The 19,907-nt window shown below is 44.0% G+C and overlaps 1 protein-coding gene across 13 annotated transcripts in view; it reads right to left on the bottom strand.

Annotated features, from left to right (window-relative positions):
* The window catches only part of atp2b2 (ATPase plasma membrane Ca2+ transporting 2), a 404,278-nt gene that overhangs the window by 97,997 nt on the left and 286,374 nt on the right, over positions 1–19,907 (bottom strand). For all 13 annotated transcript variants that reach the window (XM_078543393.1, XM_078543387.1, XM_078543389.1 and 10 more), the window contains one exon: positions 977–1,156. In XM_078543393.1, the coding sequence (XP_078399519.1) occupies positions 977–1,156 (180 nt within the window). The remainder of the gene's footprint in view (positions 1–976; positions 1,157–19,907) is intronic.

The raw sequence follows: 19,907 nt of genomic DNA, 5'->3' as shown, positions 1-19,907 counted from the left end.
GGCTTAGCAACAGTAAATAATGAGAAACTGTTTCCAATGGCTGAAGGGTCGATAATCAGAGGACACAAATTTAAGATGACAGTAAAGTACTGTGGATGCTGGAGATCTGAAATAATAACTGAAAATGCAGGAAATACTCAACAGCTCTGACAGCAACTGTGGAGAGAGAAACCGAGTTAACGTTTCAGGTCAATATTTACAGCATTTTCTGTTTTTTATTACAGGTTCAAGGTGATTGGCAAAAGATCCAGCAGCGACGAGAATTTTGTTTTGCACAACGAGCGGTTAGGGTTTTGAATGCACTGCCTGATCGGGTACAGGATACAGATTCAATAGCAGCCTTCAAAAGGGAATGGAATAAATACTCCAAGGAGAAAAACTTTCAGGTATATGAGGAAACGGCAGAGGACTGTGACTAACTGCAATGCTCTTCAAAAGAGCAGGTTTGGTGGGCCGAATGGCCTCCTTTTGAGCTGTACCATTCTATGATTCTTTCAGTACACCAACACAATATACTGTGATTACACTCCACAAATAAATCACACAATATGCACAAAAATTAAGCCATACAGAACTATATGATGAAAGTACACCATGCTATATATTCAGCATAACCCTACTCTGTGCATTGGGATTTCACCAATATCATAATAGGATTGCCGATGCAATATATGAGGATTACACCACCACTGTATGGTGTTAACTTGACACCTTCTACTTACATACCATTCCCTTTTGGAATTCTAATAATCTAATCTGAACTGTTGGCCTCTATCACATGGAATTCATTCTCACAATACAAAGATATTAATACTAACTTATGTATTGTTAGCCTACTTTTCCTATTATATTACTCACATCCTACATATGGTGGTACTAAAGCAACACTGTACACTGGGATTACACTACAATGATTTTGTGGGATTAGGCCACGTTATATGTACTTTAATATATCAGATTTACCGAACAGTCTCACCTCTCCTTTTTCATTCCGGATCCTTCTGTTGAAATCCTTGCCTTCCAAGCAGATGAAGTCCTCACCTGGATTAATGATGCCACATTTGATGGCAATGGCACGAGCTGTGTTAATGTTGTCCCCTGTAACCATACGTACAGTAATACCAGCTCGTTGGCACTTTCTGATCGCTTCTGGAACCTAAAGAACAAATAAAAAATGAAGGATCTAGGCCACTTAGAACAATTTTGCTTACTAGGCATGCACATGAATGTATTATTTATCAAATGTAAGCACACAACAAGGTAAAATGAAATAACTTTGTAGCAAAAACAAAGTCACTCAGGTATACCGGTATTGCAGAAATTCTGTCTGACGATTGGTCCCTTTAGCTTATTATTACAGTTCTATTGGTTTTTTAATCTAAAAGCAAAACAGTGTAGATGCTAGAGATCTGAAATAAGAACAGAAAATGCTGCAAACACTCAGCAGGTCAGGTAGCATCTGTGGAGAAAGAAGTCATGTTAAAGTTTCACGTTGTTGACCTTACATCAGGTATTTTCTGTACTGGATTTACCAAAGGATCCCAGCCCCCACTTTTCTTTCCAGATCCTTGGATGAAATCTTTGCCACCCAAGCAGAGGAAGTGCTCAGCAAAACGGATGGAATACAACTGCTGATTTATAATCTTTTTTATACACCTAGCAATAATGTGAGGTACATCTGCCTCACGTTGTATTGCTATCACATTATGGTGTTTTCAATAAACCAGCACAATTAAACTATAATATTTTACAGTTCTATGTTTTTCTTGTAATGATATAGAATAAAACATGCTCATAAATTATTATACTTGTTGACAAAATTCAAAAGCAGCTATTATAACCACAGCCCCACAGCCAATGTTAATTGTTGTGCAAACAAAATCCTAGTGGAGAACTTGGCTTACTGTTCATACCTTTTTTTTGTATTCTGAAAACAAAAAGAGGACGTACTGATCTCAACAGCGAGAAGTCTAGTAACACTTTAGGGATTTTAAAAATTAAAAGTAATAGTTTTATTAACAAGAATAAAAGAAAACTCAAGCACAAAAGATTATAGTTACATAGTTAAAAATTAGTCTTACAAAACATTCCCCCAAAAGACTCCCTATTTGGTCAGACCCACAAGTAAACACATTCCAGGCAACACTCCCTCATAGATAAAAGCAAAAAACTACGGATGCTGGAAATCCAAAACAAAAACAAAAATACCTGGAAATACTCAGCAGGTCTGGCAGCATCTGTAGAGGGGAACACAGTTAACGTTTCGAGTCTGAATGACCCTTCAACAGAACTAAGTAAGAATAGAAGAGAGGTGAAATATAAGCTGGTTTAAGGGTGGGGGTGGGGGGGGGGGGACAAGTAGAGCTGGATAGAGGACCAGTGATAGGTGGAGATAACCAAAAGATGTCACAGACATAAGGACAAAGAGGTGTTGAAGGTGGTGATATTATCTAAGGAATGTGCTAATTAAGGGTAGAAAGCAGGACAAGCAAGGTACAGATAGCCCTAGTGGGGGTGGGGTGGGGTGAAGGAATCAAAAAAGGCAAAAAGGTAGAGATAAAACAATGGATGGAAATACATTTAAAAATAATGGAAATAGGTGGGAAAAGAAAAATCTATATAAATTATTGGAAAAAAAAGGGGGGAATTGGAAAGGGGGTGGGGATGGAGGAGAGAGTTCATGATCTAAACTTGTTGAACTCAATATTCAGTCCAGAAGGCTGTAAAGTGCCTAGTCGGAAGATGAGGTGCTGTTCCTCCAGTTTGCGTTGAGCTTCACTGGAACAATGCAGCAAGCCAAGGATGGACATGTGGGCATGAGAGCAGGGTGGAGTGTTGAAATGGCAAGCGACAGGGAGGTCTGGGTAATACTTGCAAACAGACCGAAGGTGTTCTGCAAAGCGGTCACCCAGTCTGCCTTTGGTCTCTCCAATGTAGAGGAAACCGCATTGGGAGCAACAAATGCAGTAGACTAAATTGAGGGAAGTGCAAGTTAAATACTGCTTCACTTGAAAGGAGTGTTTGGGCCGTTGGATGGTGAGGAGAGGGGAAGTAAAGGGGCAGGTGTTGCACCTTCTGCGGTTGCATGGGAAGGTGCCGTGGGAGGGGGTTGAGGTGTAGGGGGTGATGGAGGAGTGGACCAGGGTGTCCCGGAGGGAACGATCCCTGCGGAATGCCGCCGGGGGGGGGGCAAAGGGAAGATGTGTTTGGTGGTGGCATCATGCTGGAGTTGGCGGAAATGGCGGAGGATGATCCTTTGAATGTGGAGGCTGGTGGGGTGATAAGTGAGGACAAGGGGAACCCTATCATGTTTCTGGGAGGGAGAAGAAGGTGTGAGGGCGGATGCGCGGGAGATGGGCCGGACACGGTTGAGGGCCCTGTCAACCACCGTGGGTGGAAAACCTCGGTTAAGGAAGAAGGAGGACATGTCAGAGGAACTGTTTTTGAAAGTGGCATATTCAGAACAGATGCGACGGAGGCGAAGGAACTGAGAGAATGGGATGGAGTCCTTACAGGAAGCGGGGTGTGAGGAGCTGTAGTCAAGGTAGCTGTGGGAGTTGGTAGGCTTGTAGATATTGGTGGACAGTCTATCACCAGAAATTGAGACAGAGAGATCAAGGAAGGGAAGGGAAGTGTCATAGATGGACCATGTGAAAATGATGGAGGGGTGGAAATTGGAAGCAAAATTAATAAATTTTTCCAGGTCCAGACGAGAGCATGAAGCAGAACCAAAGTAATCATCGATGTACCGGAGAAAGAGTTGTGGGAGGGGGCCGGAGTAGGACTGGAACAATGAATGTTCCACATACCCCATAAAGAGACAGGCATAGCTGGGGCCCATGCGGGTACCCATAGCCATACCTTTTATTTGGAGGAAGTGAGAGGAATTTAAGGAGAAATTGTTCAGTGTGAGAACAAGTTCAGCCAGATGGAGGAGAGTAGTGGTGGATGGGGATTGTTCGGGCCTCTGTTTGAGGAAGAAGCGGAGAGCCATCAGACCATCCTGGTGGGGGATGGAGGTGTAGAGGGATTGGACGTCCATGGTGAAGAGGAGGCGGTTGGGGCCAGGGAACTGGATTTTGTTGATATGATGTAGGGTGTCAGAGGAATCACGGATGTAGGTGGGAAGGGATTGGACAAGGGGAGAGAGAATGGAGTCAAGATAGCAAGAAATGAGTTCCATGGGGCAGGTACAGGCTGACATGATCGGTCTGCTGGGACAGTCCTGTTTGTGGATTTTGGGTAGGAGGTAGAAGCGGGCCATCCGAGGTTGGGAGACTATCAGGTTGGAAGCTGTGGAAGGAAGATCTCCAGAGGAGATGACGTCAGTAACAGTCCTGGAAACAATGGCTTGATGTTCAGTGGTGGTGTCATGGTCCAGGGGGAGGTAGGAGGAAGTGTCTGCGAGTTGACGCTCAGCCTCTGCGAGGTAGATGTCGGTGCGCCAGACAACAACAGCACCACCCTTGTCAGCAGGTTTGATGACAATGTCAGGGTGGACCTGAGAGAACGGAGTGCAGCAAGTTCAGAGGGAGACAGGTTAGAGTGGGTGAGAGGAGCAGAGAAATTGAGACGACTAATGTCACGCCGACAGTTCTCAGATTTTTCTTTTCCCACCTACTTCCATTATTTTTAAATGTATCTCCATCCATTCTTTTATCTCTACCTTTTAGCCTTTTTTGATTCTTTCACCCCACCCCACCCCCACTAGGGCTACCTGTATCTTGCTTGTCCTGCTTTCTACCCTTAATTAGCACATTCCTTAGATAATATCACCACCTTCAACACCTCTTTGTCCTTTTGTCTGTGATATCTTTTGGTTATCTCCACCTATCACTGGCCCTCTATCCAGCTCTACTTGTCCTGCCCCCCCTTAAACCAGCTTATATGTCACCTCTCATCTATTTTTACTTGGTTCTGTTGAAGGGTCATTCGGACTCGAAACGTTAACTGTGCTCCTCTCCGCAGATACTCCCTCATAGATGTTTAACTATATAAATCCAGTAATATTACCCAAGGCAAACTGCGGTAGCTTTAATAAAGGCATATCACATGACTTCTAACTCTCTTCCACTCTGCTGTGAAAATCCTGGACTTCAGAACAATATTGCTTGTTGCAGCCCAAGACTTCTCTGGCTTGACTGGATGGCTGATTCACACTGCATCTTCTCCAAGCCTATAGCTGTTTCCACAATATCTTCCTCATACAGCCAACAACTAACAACTCCCAGCTCAGCTCCACCTCACAACTCAACCCCTTAGCTCTCCATAGTAACTCTAAAATACCTATTACTCCCTTTCATCTCAGGTTCCATTGTTCTCACACCTCTTTGAAACTCAAATACTTCCAAATATAAAATCTTTCATATTTCTATCTTGTCTTTGCTTTCAGGTCAATAAAATATAATATAACCCCTTCTATTTGCCTATGGAACTCCTGCAAGATACAAACATGTTTCTTGGTACCCTCTGACTTCCCTTTGATATTCATGAACAAACTCTCAACTTATCGAAAGATGCAAATATTAGATCCAACCTATTCACTTGTATCTCAAACCTAACACCTCTACCCTTTCATGGTTTAAACCCCCCAGACAACCTGTCTCCTAGTAACCCTCTGCCCAGCTTAATTATATTATTTACACACACACACACACACACAGCCTTCTTTACAGAAGAACACAATATTCCCCCAAAATACTTTAAAAATAACCTCCATTTCTCACACAGCAAGCTGTGCTTCATTGATAATACGAAAGCTTATTTAATGTCATAAATCTGTGTTTTGTCTTAATAACTCACTTGCTTCCACCTTTGTTGCTTTTGGCCCCCAGATGTAAGACAGTGGGCTAGACTATGCACCCCATTGTAAATTTTGGGGGTGAACCCGCCTCTGCTTAGCTGGCTCACCCCACTTCAATTTTTACAGGTGATGGCCCTTTAATTAATATGAGGCAGAACTTCCATCCATCTCCAGGAGGAAGTCCAACCTCATAGAGCTGCTGGCCAATCGGAGCCCAGCAACTCTTCACACCCGAAGAGCCAGGAGTAGTGGTCACTGCTGGTGCTGCAGGTAGGCCAAGGAGGTGGGGTTCAGCGATGGACCTGGACATTCAGGTACCTCCAGAATCTTGCTGCAGCCAGGCTGACAGGTCCCAGTGAGGGTACCTCCAGAATCTTGCTGCAGCCAGGCTCACAGGTCCCAGTGAGGGGGAAGGGTGGGGGGGCATGTTTGACAGGGCAGGAGGGGAGGGTGGACATGGGAAGGTAAAACTGTGGTGCGGGGCCTCCGATTGGCACCGGGGGCGTGGCAAGAGGCACCCATCCTTTAACTGGCTAGCAGCCCACAGGGCTAGACCTGCCAGGCTGCACGTTTAGCAATAGCCTCTCCCACCACCCGTTAAATCAGAACAGTGGTGGGAAGGGCCCTTAATTGGGTATTAAATGCCCAATTTATCCACAAGTGTGCGGTCATCTTCCGCTAGACTCTGCTCCGTCACCATCATTAACTCTTGATTACTGTACTCTTTAGCTGCCTCTCTAACAGTCTTGGATTCGTCAAAACTTCCTACAGCTCAATGTCTGCAAATTAAATCCATCTTTTCTACTCCATCAATCTCACTAGTTGTCTGATCAGGCTGAATCTGATGGTGCACATTTTAACATTGTCTATGACATTGTACTTAGTTCCTATCCTACATCCAACCTGTTGCCAAGACCACCTTCTGCCACATCGAAAACTGCTCAATAATAATCTGTCATATGCCCATCTCTCCTGAAGTCTTTATCTAATGCCATCAGCTCAAGACTTGATTGCTTCAAATTTCTGTCCCTCAGAAACTCCAGTTAATTTAGAGTTATATACCTAACCTTGGTGATCTTTCACCTTCTTCCTTTTCAGCTTAACTGGCTCGCTGTGCCCAAGTGAACCATCTTCAAAATCCACATGCTTATTTTCAAAGCCCTCCATTGTCTCTCATCCACCAAATTTGGCCAATGTACTTTTCCCATGCATCCCAGCCAGCAACAATCATCTCTCATTCCATTGGATGTCAAACTTTCAGTAATTATGCTTCTGCCTTCTGGAATTCCCTTCCAAAACCATTTTGCTTTACTGCCTCTATTCCCTAAAAACCTCTCTTCAACTGTGCCTTTGGCCTTCGCTCCAAGTTCATTAGCTTCTTCTTTCTGTCTCCTTAAACAAATATAACTAGCTTTTCGCAAAGGAGGGATTAGATTATGAGAGGAGGTTACATAGCTGGGCAGGTTCTCCCTGGAAGAGAAAAGAAAAGGTTGAGAAGTGACAGGATTGCTAAAGGGATGAGATAATGTAGACCATGACAAACTATTTCACTTTGTCCAGAGTGGTAGAACTACTTGAAGTGGGCTAAATCCAAGACTAATCCAACCAAGCTCCATTCAGAGAACATACAACATTCATCGTGTGGCAATCTATGGGTGATGTACAGGGTTACACCATTTAACAAATAAGGTAAGCATTGCTTGATTCAATCGCTTCTTCTCACCTTTTTCATAGGTGTGTTCAGATGTTTGTAAAGTACTAGGGTTCTCTTCCAGTGAAACATTTTGAAGAAAAATAATTTAATAAATATAAAAGTTTGATATAAACTATACAGATCCTGCAACATGCTCCAGAACTCAGTTTGATTCATCAAATGACATATGCAGGGCATGCTAGTCATGATGTAGGAACATGCTAGCTACCCAGCCTATACTGCAGTTGCAACTGTCTTGGTACAGCCATAACTCAAAAGTGTCCTCTGGTAAACTTTACGGAATCATTAATTCAGCAAAGGAATCAGAAGATTTTTACATTAGGTGTAATGCACAGCAGAATCCAATGACATATGATTAAATCTGACAATCTTACCTCTTTGGATTCTCATATGGAGGGGCAGAGTTCTAACTGTAGGATTTACTGATGTGGTGATGATAGCAACATATGGAGGAGGAAATTGAACAATATGTACCTTCTGAAGTCGGAAGAATGTTAAGCTTCAAACACAACTGGGACAAGATTGTGTCAACCTCTGCTCAAGTGAATTCCATGAATAATTAACACAAAGCAACAACACTGCTTTGTGATTTTTTTCGCCTTTTGTTGAAGGGAATGGGAAAGGGCGGCGCTTAAAGTTCATCTTCTGTACAGAGTCATGTACAGCTGTAATTTAAAGCTGTCAGAAACCAAAAGTCATCCTTGTGAACTTTCAATCTGCCACAACTTTCGCACTGTTATGTAACCTTAAGGTTTTAATTTATTTGTTTCAGGGATTGCACTTCAAAAGTACTTCATAAACTGCAAGGCATTTTTCGGTTATTCTGAGAGCATGAAAGGTAAACACAAGTCAGTTTTTTTCTATATTCTCTCCTTCACCAATGATGAAGGAACAGTCCTGGGTTCTGCAGTTCTGCCCAGCAGATCTGCCCATTACCGGTGCTTTCTTTTCTTCTTTATTCTTTTCAGGGGATGTGGGCGTCACTGGCAAGACCAGCATTTGTTGCCCATCCCAAATTGCCCTTGAACAGAGTGACTTGCTAGGCCATTTCAGACGGCAGTTAAGAGTTAATCACATTGCTATGGATCTGGAGTCACATGTAGACCAGACCTTCAAAATGGCAGATTTCCTTCCCTAAAGGGCATTAGTGAACTAGATGGCTCTTTACAACAATCAATGATAGTTTCATGGTCACCATTACTGAGACTAACTTTGTATTCCAGACTTTATTAATTGAATTTAAATTTCACCAGCTGTTAAGGTGGGATTTGAACCCATGCCCCCAGAGCATGAGCCTGGGCCTCTGAATTCCTAATCCAGTAACACGACCACTATGCTACCATCTCCCCAAACGTAAAAAAAACTTAACAGTTTTCTCCCAATTGAGAACTGTTACATCTCATTGCAGCATAATGTGTCCGGTGATCTAACTGAGAATGGACGAGACATATTTTATTAAAATAGGTTATAACCTTTGACAACTTTTAAATTGCATATGGATTTGTAAATCAGGTTACCTGATTGGATATGCAGATTTAGACCACCATATCAACTAAAATAAAACTTCAAACACCAATCATTAGGTCATTCGACCTAGATTTTTTCTGCTTTGCTGCTAAATTTCAGATATTATTCCAAATACGGCTGGAATAGGTGACAATGAACTGGCGACATCATGAGCCATTTTCCACAATGCTGCCTCTCTTAGGCTAGCCAAAATTAGTGAATAAAAACAAAAAACTACTGCGGAAATCCAAAGCAAAAACAGAATTACCTGGAAAAACTCAGCAGGTCTGGCAGCATCGGCGGAGAAGAAAAGAGTTGACGTTTCGAGTCCTCATGACCCTTCAGCAGAACTGAAGGGTCATGAGGACTCGAAACGTCAACTCTTTTCTTCTCCGCCGATGCTGCCAGACCTGCTGAGTTTTTCCAGGTAATTCAAAATTAGTGAATGTTTAACACAGGCATCCAGGGTTGTGCGGCATTAGAAAAGGCAAAAATCGCTTTTCTGGAGCAATTCCATTTTTTTTATTTCGTGACTGACTACAGCTTAAACGTCTACTTCTACTGTTGCTATAGCACAGTATCTGAGCAGCAAATGTCCTCAGATCATCTTTGCTTCATTATTTCCCCGTTCAGGAGCACTTAAGAAAATCTATTCCTGAAGTTGCTCAAGAATTCAACCTGAACTTAAGCCTTGACAACTCACATTACACATCCAATTATATGAGAAGTGGATTACTATTGACGTACAAAATCCTGGAACTTTCAAATCCAGCCTGTTAAGGACAGGAAGAAAGTTGGTATATCTTTAGAATCATGATGGGTTTTGCGCCAACAACCAGCTGCATTTTTGGATGCAAGGTATGTTCTAAAATAACAGCTTTCTAGTTTACCATGGATTCTCAATTTTTATAGATGAGGAATGTCTATGATGAAAAGGCTGAAGGGATAAAAGCAGCTCCCATTTCTCACAGCAAGTCTGAATATGATCAGATGCACTGAACGTCAAAGTGTCTCAGCCTAGGCTCCCATTAAAACCCACAGGAAGGAGCAATTCAGTAATCCCAGCAGAAATATAGCCAGTACTCCCCCGATCCATCACTCAACTAGAAAGGGAAGCTGATCTTGTCAGATTCAGCATGGTCAGCTCATCAATATAACTTGTATGGCTCCTGGCTCCTGGCTCCCTGTACATTTTCATTGAACATCCTAGAGTCTCTCCCAATGCCTGCAAATCAGAAATAAAGACCATAAAATCTAGAACTAGATCTGTACTGAATAGCATCGAGGTATAATCATTACATTGGTTCTGCTGTTCCCAAATCACATCTGTGGATTCAATAATTTGAATGTTTCATTATTTACATATTTTTACGTCACTTCTTTGAAGTTACTATTGACATTTCCAGGATGCAGTTAGTGGGTAGAGACAAGAGCTGGGCAATATTCACTTATAAATATGTGATGCCTTTCAGTCCTTTAAGCAGCTTCAGTAAGCTGACAGATGTAATATGATGGAACCCATGAGAGTGAGATAAAAGAGAGAGTTGAATAATGCAACACTGAAGCTGATTCTTTACCCACCTCTGCATTTCCTCCACAGATTTATAATGAATTCTCTTTTTTTTCCTGTCTGAGCAACAAGGCTCGAGTCAGCAGTTTGATGGGTACTCTTCATTTTCCTGGATTGACGCAGTTGCAATAAAAGTTCAAAACCATCCAGAGAAAAGCAGTCCATTTCATCAACATCTCACTCACTCACTAAAAGTACCTCCTCTTCCTGCTGGCATACGGTTTCTGTAGGGTGCCCTACTGATCGTGTGCATTGCAGTAACTCACCATGACATCTTTGGCAGCATCTCCCAAATCTGCTACCTCCACCATCTAGAAGGCCTTGGGCAGTAGGTGCATTGGAGCACCTTCAACTGCTCACCATCCTGATTTCAACATCTATCGGTGTTCCTTCAAAATAATCAAACTCCCATCTAACAGCACAGTGGGAGTGGCTTCACTCTGTGGACTGCAGAGGTTCAAGGAGGCGGCTCACCATAATCTTCTTGAGGGCAACTTGGCTAGCCATGCCAACAGTCCAAAAATGATATTTTCAAAATCATAAGTATCTTGTTAAGGTTGAATTGCTTAAGGTTTTATTCAATTTAAAATAGAACAATTGCTTTGCGAATTCTAACTATAATTTAGTCAGAAAAGCTAACATGTTAAGTTTTTATTACAGCTTCCAAATGACATTAAATGGCATTATCTTCTTGAGGAAATGATTTTTTTTGACCGAGGTGGAGTAAAGTCATAGTTTCACGCATCATATTCAGTGCCATGCATGATGCCATTCACAAATATAATCATGGCACATTATAATCTAACTTCAGTCATCGTGAGTCATTTTTGCCCAGTTCTACAACTTTTAACAAAAGAAAAATAAACAGTGGTCGTGAATTCACACATGGATCTGCTGGAGGGGCATTGCCTCAATGTTCCCTGCTTCATGTATCCATTAAAAAATGGGAAACTTTGAGGCTAGAAACATTGACATGGGATTTCAGCTTCACTTCCTGGTTGCCGCAACCGTTTGGGGTGGATTTCACAGAAAGGCCTGAGGCCTGGCTACCAGCGTCTGAAGCAGGCGCTGTTGCCATGTGGGTGGAGGTGGGGGCGGACTAAAAGTCATGATAACGTCACAGCTAGACAATTAACTTTGGGGAGGTACAGGATCCATCCACTCAGGCAGTGTGGGCAGTGTGAGATCATGCCATTTTTGGTGCCATATTTAAAGGGCTGCCAGCATTCTGTCAGATGGCATCGCCCACACAGGCAGCACAGAGGAAGACTTGAAGAACAAGGAACTACTTGGAACAGCTGAAGAATGATCCACAGCAGCCCAGTTTTCCTGAGGCCTCCCTGCAGGTTCTCCTCCAGGTCACTCAGGCAAGGAGGGAGGTCCTCTTTCTCTGGGATGGGAAGAGGTAACCGGTCCAGCAGGCGCAGCAAGCCTGGATGGAGATCACCGAGAGGAGGTCAGCAACCGTGCGATCTCTCCTCAAACTTGATTTCAGTGCTGCAAGAGGGTTCATGACCTCGTACAATCCGGCAAGGTGACTTACACCATGCACTGCTTACCCTACAGCCTTACATATGATTAGGTACGAATGGAAGATTTGCAGAAAGGATATGGCCACCTAGTTACTGGCAGTGGTCTAGCAGCAGAATTGCCTGTCATAGGCATATCAGCCTCTCTGTGAAGGGGCACTGGGCTGTCAGAGTTGACTCCTGCACTACTGTTACTGAGTGGCTGCATGAAGGATGCATTCCTGTGGCACCCTCATTGACTGCCACCAAGATAGGTGTTTTGCTTCTCTTTGACGGTTGAGTAATAATGAACATTTATGTGCCTGAGAGAGAAGACTGCACACGCCAAAGGAAGAGAGGGGACGAGACTAGCGAGATTGACACCAGCGGAGGAAGAAGCTCTAGAATTGGGCAGGTTCAATGCTGATGGTGAGATGGGAATGGAGCTTTAGAGAGTGATTGGCCTAATGGATCAACATAAGAGAACTTCTGGTGAACATGAGGCAGAGTGATCACGTGTCCACCATTGGTTAACACACACAGAAGACAGGGAGTTGAGATTAATGGGTCTTTTTCAGGTTTGAAAGACGTAACTAGTGGAATGCCACAAGGATCAGTCCTAGAGCCTCAATTATTTACTTTCTATATTAATGACTTGGAGGAGGGAGCAGAGCATAATGTATCCAAACTTGCTGATGATACAAAAATAGGTGGGAGGACATGTTGTGGTGAGGACATATGGAATCTGCAAGGGGATATAGACAGGTTGAGTGAGTGGGCAAAAACTTGGCAGATGGAATCTAGTGTAGGAAAGTGTAAGGTCATGCACTTTGGTAGGAAGAACCAAATGGCAGACTATTATGTAAATGAAGAGAGACTCCTAAAAAGTGCAGTACAGAGGGATCTAAGTGTTCTTGTGCATGAAACACAAAAGGTTAGCATGCACGTGCAGCAAGTAATTAAGAAGGCAAATGGAATTTTGGCCTTTATTGCTAGGGGGTTGGAGTTTAAAAATAGGGAAGTCTTGTTACAACTGTACAGGGTATTGGTGAGGCTGCACCTGGAGCACTGTGTACAATTTTGGTCCCCATAATGAAGAAAGGATATACTGGCATTGGAGGCAATTCAAAAGAGATTCACTAGGTTGACTCCTGGGATGAAGGGTTTGACTTATCAAGAACAGCTAAACAGGTTAGGCCTTTATTCATTAGAGTTTAGAAGAAAGAGGGGTGATCTTATTGAAACGTACAAGATTTTGAGGGGTCTTGACAGGGTAGATGTTGAGAAGATGTTTCCACTCGTGGGGATATCTTGAACGAGGGGACATAGTTACAGAATAAGGGGACACTCATTTAGAACTGACATGCAAAGGGATTTCTTCTCTCAGAAAGTGGTGTATGTCTGGAATTCTCTACCCCAGAGAGTTGTGGAGGCGAGATCACTGAAAGTATTTAAAGAGGAGGTAGATAGATTTTTGAAATATCGGGGAGTTGAGGGCTTTGAGGTGCTGGCATGAAAGAGGAGTTGAGGCCTGGGGCAGATCAACCATGATCTTATTGAATGATGGGGCAGGCTTGAGGGGCTGAATGGCCTATTGCTGTTCCTATTTTTTTTGTTCTTATGTTCTTATGAAAGAGCAAATATGTAGACAGATTTCTGAGTGCAAAACCAATAGGGCAGTAATCGTTAAGGACTTCAACCACCCTAATACCAATTGGGACATGAACAGTGTGAAGGCCACAAAATTCTTGAACTGTATTCAAGGGAACTTCTTTAGCCAGCACGTAACAAGCCCAACGAGAGGGTTGCAATTCTAGATTTAGGCCAGGATTTTCCGCTCGGCGATTTGGGGGCGAGGCCCGGTCGCCGAGGGGAAAATGGCACGGGATGACATCGGGAGGAATCCCCAGCATCATCCCAATCCCTTTAAATTTTTAGGAAGGCAGGCGGACAGCGAAATCAGCTGTCTGCCCGCCGACCTGTCAATGGCCAATTGAGGCCTTTGACAGGCTAATTAAGATAATTAAAGACCTGCCCATCCAAGCTTAAGGCTGGCGGGCAGGCCAGGAGCCCCAGCGGGCTCCAGATTATTCATGAAGCTTCATCCACTGGCAGGATGAAGTTTCATGTCTGTTTTTTAAAAATTTAATAAACTTTATGTGTTTCTTATTAACATGCCCCATCTTGTGTGACATTGTCACATGAGGGGGACATGTTAATAATTTTAATATTTCTCTATTTTTTGACTTCTCTTACCTGTCAGTAAACTCCCTGAGACAGAACTTTGCCTCAGGGAGCAGTGCACTCTTTCGCATGCAGGAAAGAGCGCACTTTGACAGATGGGGAATCCCTCCACCACCCGCACAGGAAGTGCATAGTGCTTCCCGTCAGGCAGGCCGCTGGGCAGGCCTTGATTGGCCCACCCACTCAAAATGGCAGCGGGCCCCGTTTCGGTGGCGGGGGTTGGCTGTCCGCCCGCCGCTGAGCTGGTGGGGCCCGCCCGCCATCCGAGGGCAAAATTCTGCCCTTAGTCTTAGGAAATGAAGCTGGGCAAATGGATGAAGTAGTGGGGGTGGGGGGGAAGGACCATTTTGGAGATAGTGACCACAATACAGTTAGATTTGGCATCATTATGGAAAAGGACAAAGATAGAACAGGAGTAACAGTTCTAAATTGGGGGAAGACGAATTTTGCAAAGCTGAGAGGTGAGCTGGCGAGAATGGATTGGATACAGCTATTAGAAGGACTTTTGTCACATTATTGAGAGGCATTCAAAGGCAAAATTCTACAGGCACAGCCTAGACATGTCCCCACAAAGAAAAAGGCCTCGAGCCCCCAGTTATCCAAAAGCATACAGGCCAAGATAAAGCAGAAAAAGAAAGCTTATGACAGTCACAAAAGACTTAATATTGTAGAAAGCCTAGAGGAGTATAGAAAGTACAAGGGTGAAGCAAAAATGGAAATTAGGAAAGCAAAGAGAGGATATGACAAAATATTGGCAGGTAAAATCAAAGAAAATCCTAAGATGTTTTACCAGTACATTATGTGCTAGAGAGTAACTAAGGAAAAAGTAGGGCCTATCAGAGATGTACATGATAACTTGTGGGTTGATGCAGAAGATGTGGACCGGGTTCTCAATGAGTACTTTGTCTCTGTCTTCACTAAGTAGGGGGATGATGCAGACATTCGAGTTAAAGGGGAAGAGTGTGAAATATTAGATTACAGAAGCCTAGTGAGAGGAAGTACTGGAGGGACTGGCATCTTTGAAGGCGGATAAATCACCAGGGCCAGATGGTTTGTATCGCAGGCTGTTGAAGGAAGCCAGGGAGGAAAAAGCAGGTGCTCTGAGGATCATTTTCCAATCCTCACTAGATACAGGTGATGGACCAGAGGATTGGAGGTCTGCAAACATTGTGCCATTATTTAAAAAGGGTGCGAGGGATAGGCTAGAAAATTATAGGCCAGTCAGTCTGACTTCAGTGGTGGGAAAATTATTGGAAACAATTCTGAGAGACAGGATAAGCTGTCACTTAGAAAGGCACGGGTTGATCAATTCGGCGAAGATCATGTCTTACTAACTTAATAGAATTTTCTGAGGAAGTAACAAGGAGGATTGATGAAGGCGGCGCAGTGGACGTTGACTACATCGATTTCAGTAAGGCATTTGACAAGGTCCCACATGGCAGACTGGTCAGGAAAGTGAGATCTCATGGGATACAGGGGAAGGTTGGCAGATTGGATCCAAAATTGGCTCAGTGACAGGAAACAAGGGGTAATGGTTGATGGATGTTTTTGCGAATGGAAAGTGGTTTCCAGTGGTGTTCCACAGGGCTCAGTGTTGGGGCCCTTGCTGTTTGTTGTATATATTAATGATTTAGACTTAAATGAGAGACGCATGATTGGGAAATTTTCAGATGACACAAAAATTGGCCATGTAGTTGATTGTGAAGAGGATAGCTGTCGACTTCATAATGACACCAATGGTTTGGTTGAGTGGGCGGAGAAGTGGCAAATGGAATTCAATCTGGAAAAATGTGAGGCAATGCATTTGCAGAGGGCAAACAAAGCAAGGGAATACTCAATAAACGGGAAGTTATTGAGAGGGGTTGAGGAAGTGAGAGACCTTGGAGTGCATGTCCACGGGTCCTTGAAGGTGGCAGGACAGGTGGACAAGCTGGTCAAGAAAGCATGTGGAATACATTCCTTTATTGAGGGATGTATTGAATACAAAAGCAGGAATGTAATGATGGAACTGTATAAAACACTGGTTAGGCCGCAGCTGGAATTTTGTGTACAACTCTATTCTACAGGAAGGACATAATTGTTCTGGAGAGGCTTGAAAATTGTAGCTATGAGGAGAGATTGGATAGGCCAGGGTTGATTTCCTTAGAACAGAGGAGGCTAAGGGGTGACCTAATTGGGGTGTACAAAATTATGAGGGGCCAAGATAGGGTAGACTTGAAAGACTTGTTTCCCCTAGCTGAGGGTCAACTACCAGGGGGCATAGGTTTAACATGATTGGTAGAAGGATTAGATAGGACACGAGGAAAATCTTTTTCACCCAGAGGGTGGTGGGTGTGTGGAATCCACTGCCTAAGTTGGTGTTGAGGCTGAAATGCTCAATTCATTTATAAGGTGTCTGGATCTGCATCTGAAGTGCTGTAACCTGCAAGGTTACCGCCCAGGTGCTGGAAAGTGGGATAAAAATGAGTGGCTAGCTTTTTTCTTTGCTTTTTAGCCAGAGCAGACATGATGAGCTGAATGGCCTCTTTCTGCACTGGGTGGGACCACACTCAGTGAGGTCAATGTACTCCGCGTGCTGCTGTCTAGTGTATTAACAGGTGCAGGAAGAGTATATAGAGAATTAAGGAAATAGCAACAGGGCTGCAGAAAAGGGTAGGATCATCTGAAACATGCTTGTATTCGGCATCGCGAGCCTCCCTTGCATGTGGCTCATGATCTGTGGTCTCTGGGGTTCTTCATCCTGTTGCACCTGGTCACCATCCCCCTCCATTTCCTTATCCTCAGAGCAGGCAGCATACTCCAGGATGTCCTCATTGCTCAAAGGTTCTCCTCTCTGTAGCACCAGGTTGTGCCATGCACAGCATATCACAACAATACACAAAACCCTAGCTGGGCCAAGTCGAAGGGATCAACCAGATCTGTCCAGGCATCTGAACCGCATCTTCAGAAGCTCTATGATCTGCTCAATGATCACTGAAGCTGTCCTGGAACAACTATTGTATCTCTCCTCTGCATCTGTGCTTGGGCTCCTCACAGGTGTCAGTAGCTATGTTTTCACTGGGTAGCCTTTATCACCCAGTATCCATCCTTGAAGGCGGTAGGAGGCCTGAAAAGTTCAGGCACCTGGGGCTGCCTTGGTATGTAGGCATTGTGGCAGCTTCCCAGGAATCTTGCACAGGCCTGAACAACTTGTTTGCAGTGGCCGTGGACCAATTGTACATTGAGCAACCCTTGTAACCCTTCCTGTTGATGAAGGCTGCTGCCTGGTCCATAGGAGCCCTGATAGCCATATGTGTGCAGTCAATGTCAACCTGCACCTGGAGGAATCCAGGAATGGCCCTGAACTCTTAGCTTGACTTTCCAATCAGTACAAAAGCACATGTTTTGGCTGGCCTCTTCAAGGTGACTATCTTGATGCAGCAATGAGCAGCAGACTGGGAGATCCCACAGATATCACCAGAAGATCTCTCGAACGATTCTGAAATTCCTTGCCATGGTGAACTTCAGCACCATAGGCATTGGGTAGTTGCCACTTAGCACAGCTTGACGACAGCCTCCCTGGAGAGGAGCAGTCTTCGGCAACACTGCTACTCTGACATTTGTAGGAAGCTGCACCTCTGATAGTAGTCTGCCTCTGGTGGGCAACCACTTCTTCACAGAACCTGCAGGTTGCATGCCCCTCTGTGCCATTCTCCTCTGTGCCCCTTCTAAGGGTGAAGCTCCTGCTGGCCCTTAGGTTGTTATTGGCCCACTGCTTGTGGCTGCAGGCCTCTCCCTCTCCTTCTCACTGGAGGTCTCCAAACCCAAGTGAGGCCCATAGCACATAGATACACATAGTTATCATGACCTCCTACCCGTCTTGGTACGTACATCCAAGTGCCAGATTCGAGATGGCACTCAAGCAGTCCTTCCTTGCTCTGCTGGCAAGTTAGTGCGGATAAAGGATACTCGACCTGTATCTCAAATTGGGTTTCCCTCCTGACACCTTTCAGCGCAACATCACAAATCCTCCCGCCTTCCAGCCCATCATTACAGGGCAGGTAAAATCCAGCCCCATGTTACAGAACCTGTTCCATCGAGGGAAGGTGAATGCCAGTGAAAGAGAGGGAGGTTAGTTGTTACCTTACAAATTAACCTCAATGCTATGCAACCAGCTGTGCTAGCTCCTGGTTTGGGAAGTCTGACCTAGCAGTGAAGGACAGCTTGCATCAATATTACCAGCTTAGTCCAGCAACTCATTATAATTGGGTTCCCATACATGAAAGTTGGAAGGCTTCTGACCATTTGTACATTGTTGTGGGTGGCAACAGCATCTGAGAAGTTCCACTTATGTACACAGGTGGGTTACATTTTACCTGAACCAACAGTGAATAGGGTTTTGTATCTCTGGTGTTTTGCCCCATTATGTGTTGATTGAAGAATGTGGGGACAACTCTCCCATTTGGGGTCACAGGTTTCTGAGTCCTCGCACAGGAGGTGTAGCAAAGGAGACTCCCACTGTCTGGATGGGAAGACCTCCCTCCTGTCAAAGCCCCAGTACATGTTGTGGAGAGAGAGGAGAGTGAGTGAGCGCATGAAATATTTCTAAAATCTAACAAAAATCTCTGGGATTAGCAGGAAGGGGAAAATAAGTCTCCCACCTGTGTTAAAAACCATATTTCCTTATAATAAATGGAAGGACACTAAATTATCTGCTCACTTGGAAACTGGCCTGGATTTTTTTTTAAAAGGGTCTTAAGTTTACCTATGGACTGGGAGCAAACATGCCTTTTCCAAGAAATCACCTGACTAGCATGGTACTTGAGAGGGAAGAGCCGTTTGCTTGTTTGCGCTGCAATCATTTCAATTGATGAACAAATACTGGCTTAAAGGTAAAGGCTAGTGATTTACTGGAAATCACATGACAGGGATGAGCTTTAAGTTTTGGCCTTGGTATTTTGAATTCAGTTGTGGCTGAACTGAGAAAGTAAAAAGCTGCCCAGTTTGCCTTCTCCTTGCCTTGCCAACCACAATAAAGTGGCTGTCAGTATCCAGCTAAGAATCCTGAGAGTGGAACTTGTCTGTCTTTGGAAACCTGGGAGGCTAAGAGAAGAAGGATAGATCCGGCTATATTCTCCTCCACACTGAAGATCCACTGGTGAGGACCCCCAGACATCTACTGGGACCAGCAGCCTGTCTTCACACGAGGGAGCTCCAAATCAACAGCATCGAAACCCTGTGAACTTTATCCTTTATTTTATCAAGTCTATCCTCCAAAGCCCATCTCTGCAGAGATATCTGTTTATCGTGTGTGTGTGTGTGTGTGTGTGTGTGTGCGCTGCACAGTGTGTGCATGCGGCACTGGGGAATTTTAAGACGGATAGATGGTTATACTTCCAGATTACAACTGTGCATTAACCAGTTCTTGCAACTTGTTTTAAAAAGGGAGTTTTGTTTTATAAGAAATCAATCATTCTGAGTCTATTGAAAGAAGCCTGGTTAAGTCTCTTTTATTCTGGGCCTAACAGCAGCAATGGTAAATAATTGGCCATTTTGGTGAGTGAATTAAACTTAAACTAATGG

The sequence above is a fragment of the Cetorhinus maximus genome, chromosome 6 (assembly GCF_964194155.1).
Source record: "Cetorhinus maximus chromosome 6, sCetMax3.hap1.1, whole genome shotgun sequence".
NCBI classification, from domain to species: Eukaryota; Metazoa; Chordata; class Chondrichthyes; order Lamniformes; family Cetorhinidae; genus Cetorhinus; species Cetorhinus maximus.
Note: the sequence above shows the minus strand (reverse complement) of the source record. Positions and strands in the feature narration are given on the sequence as shown.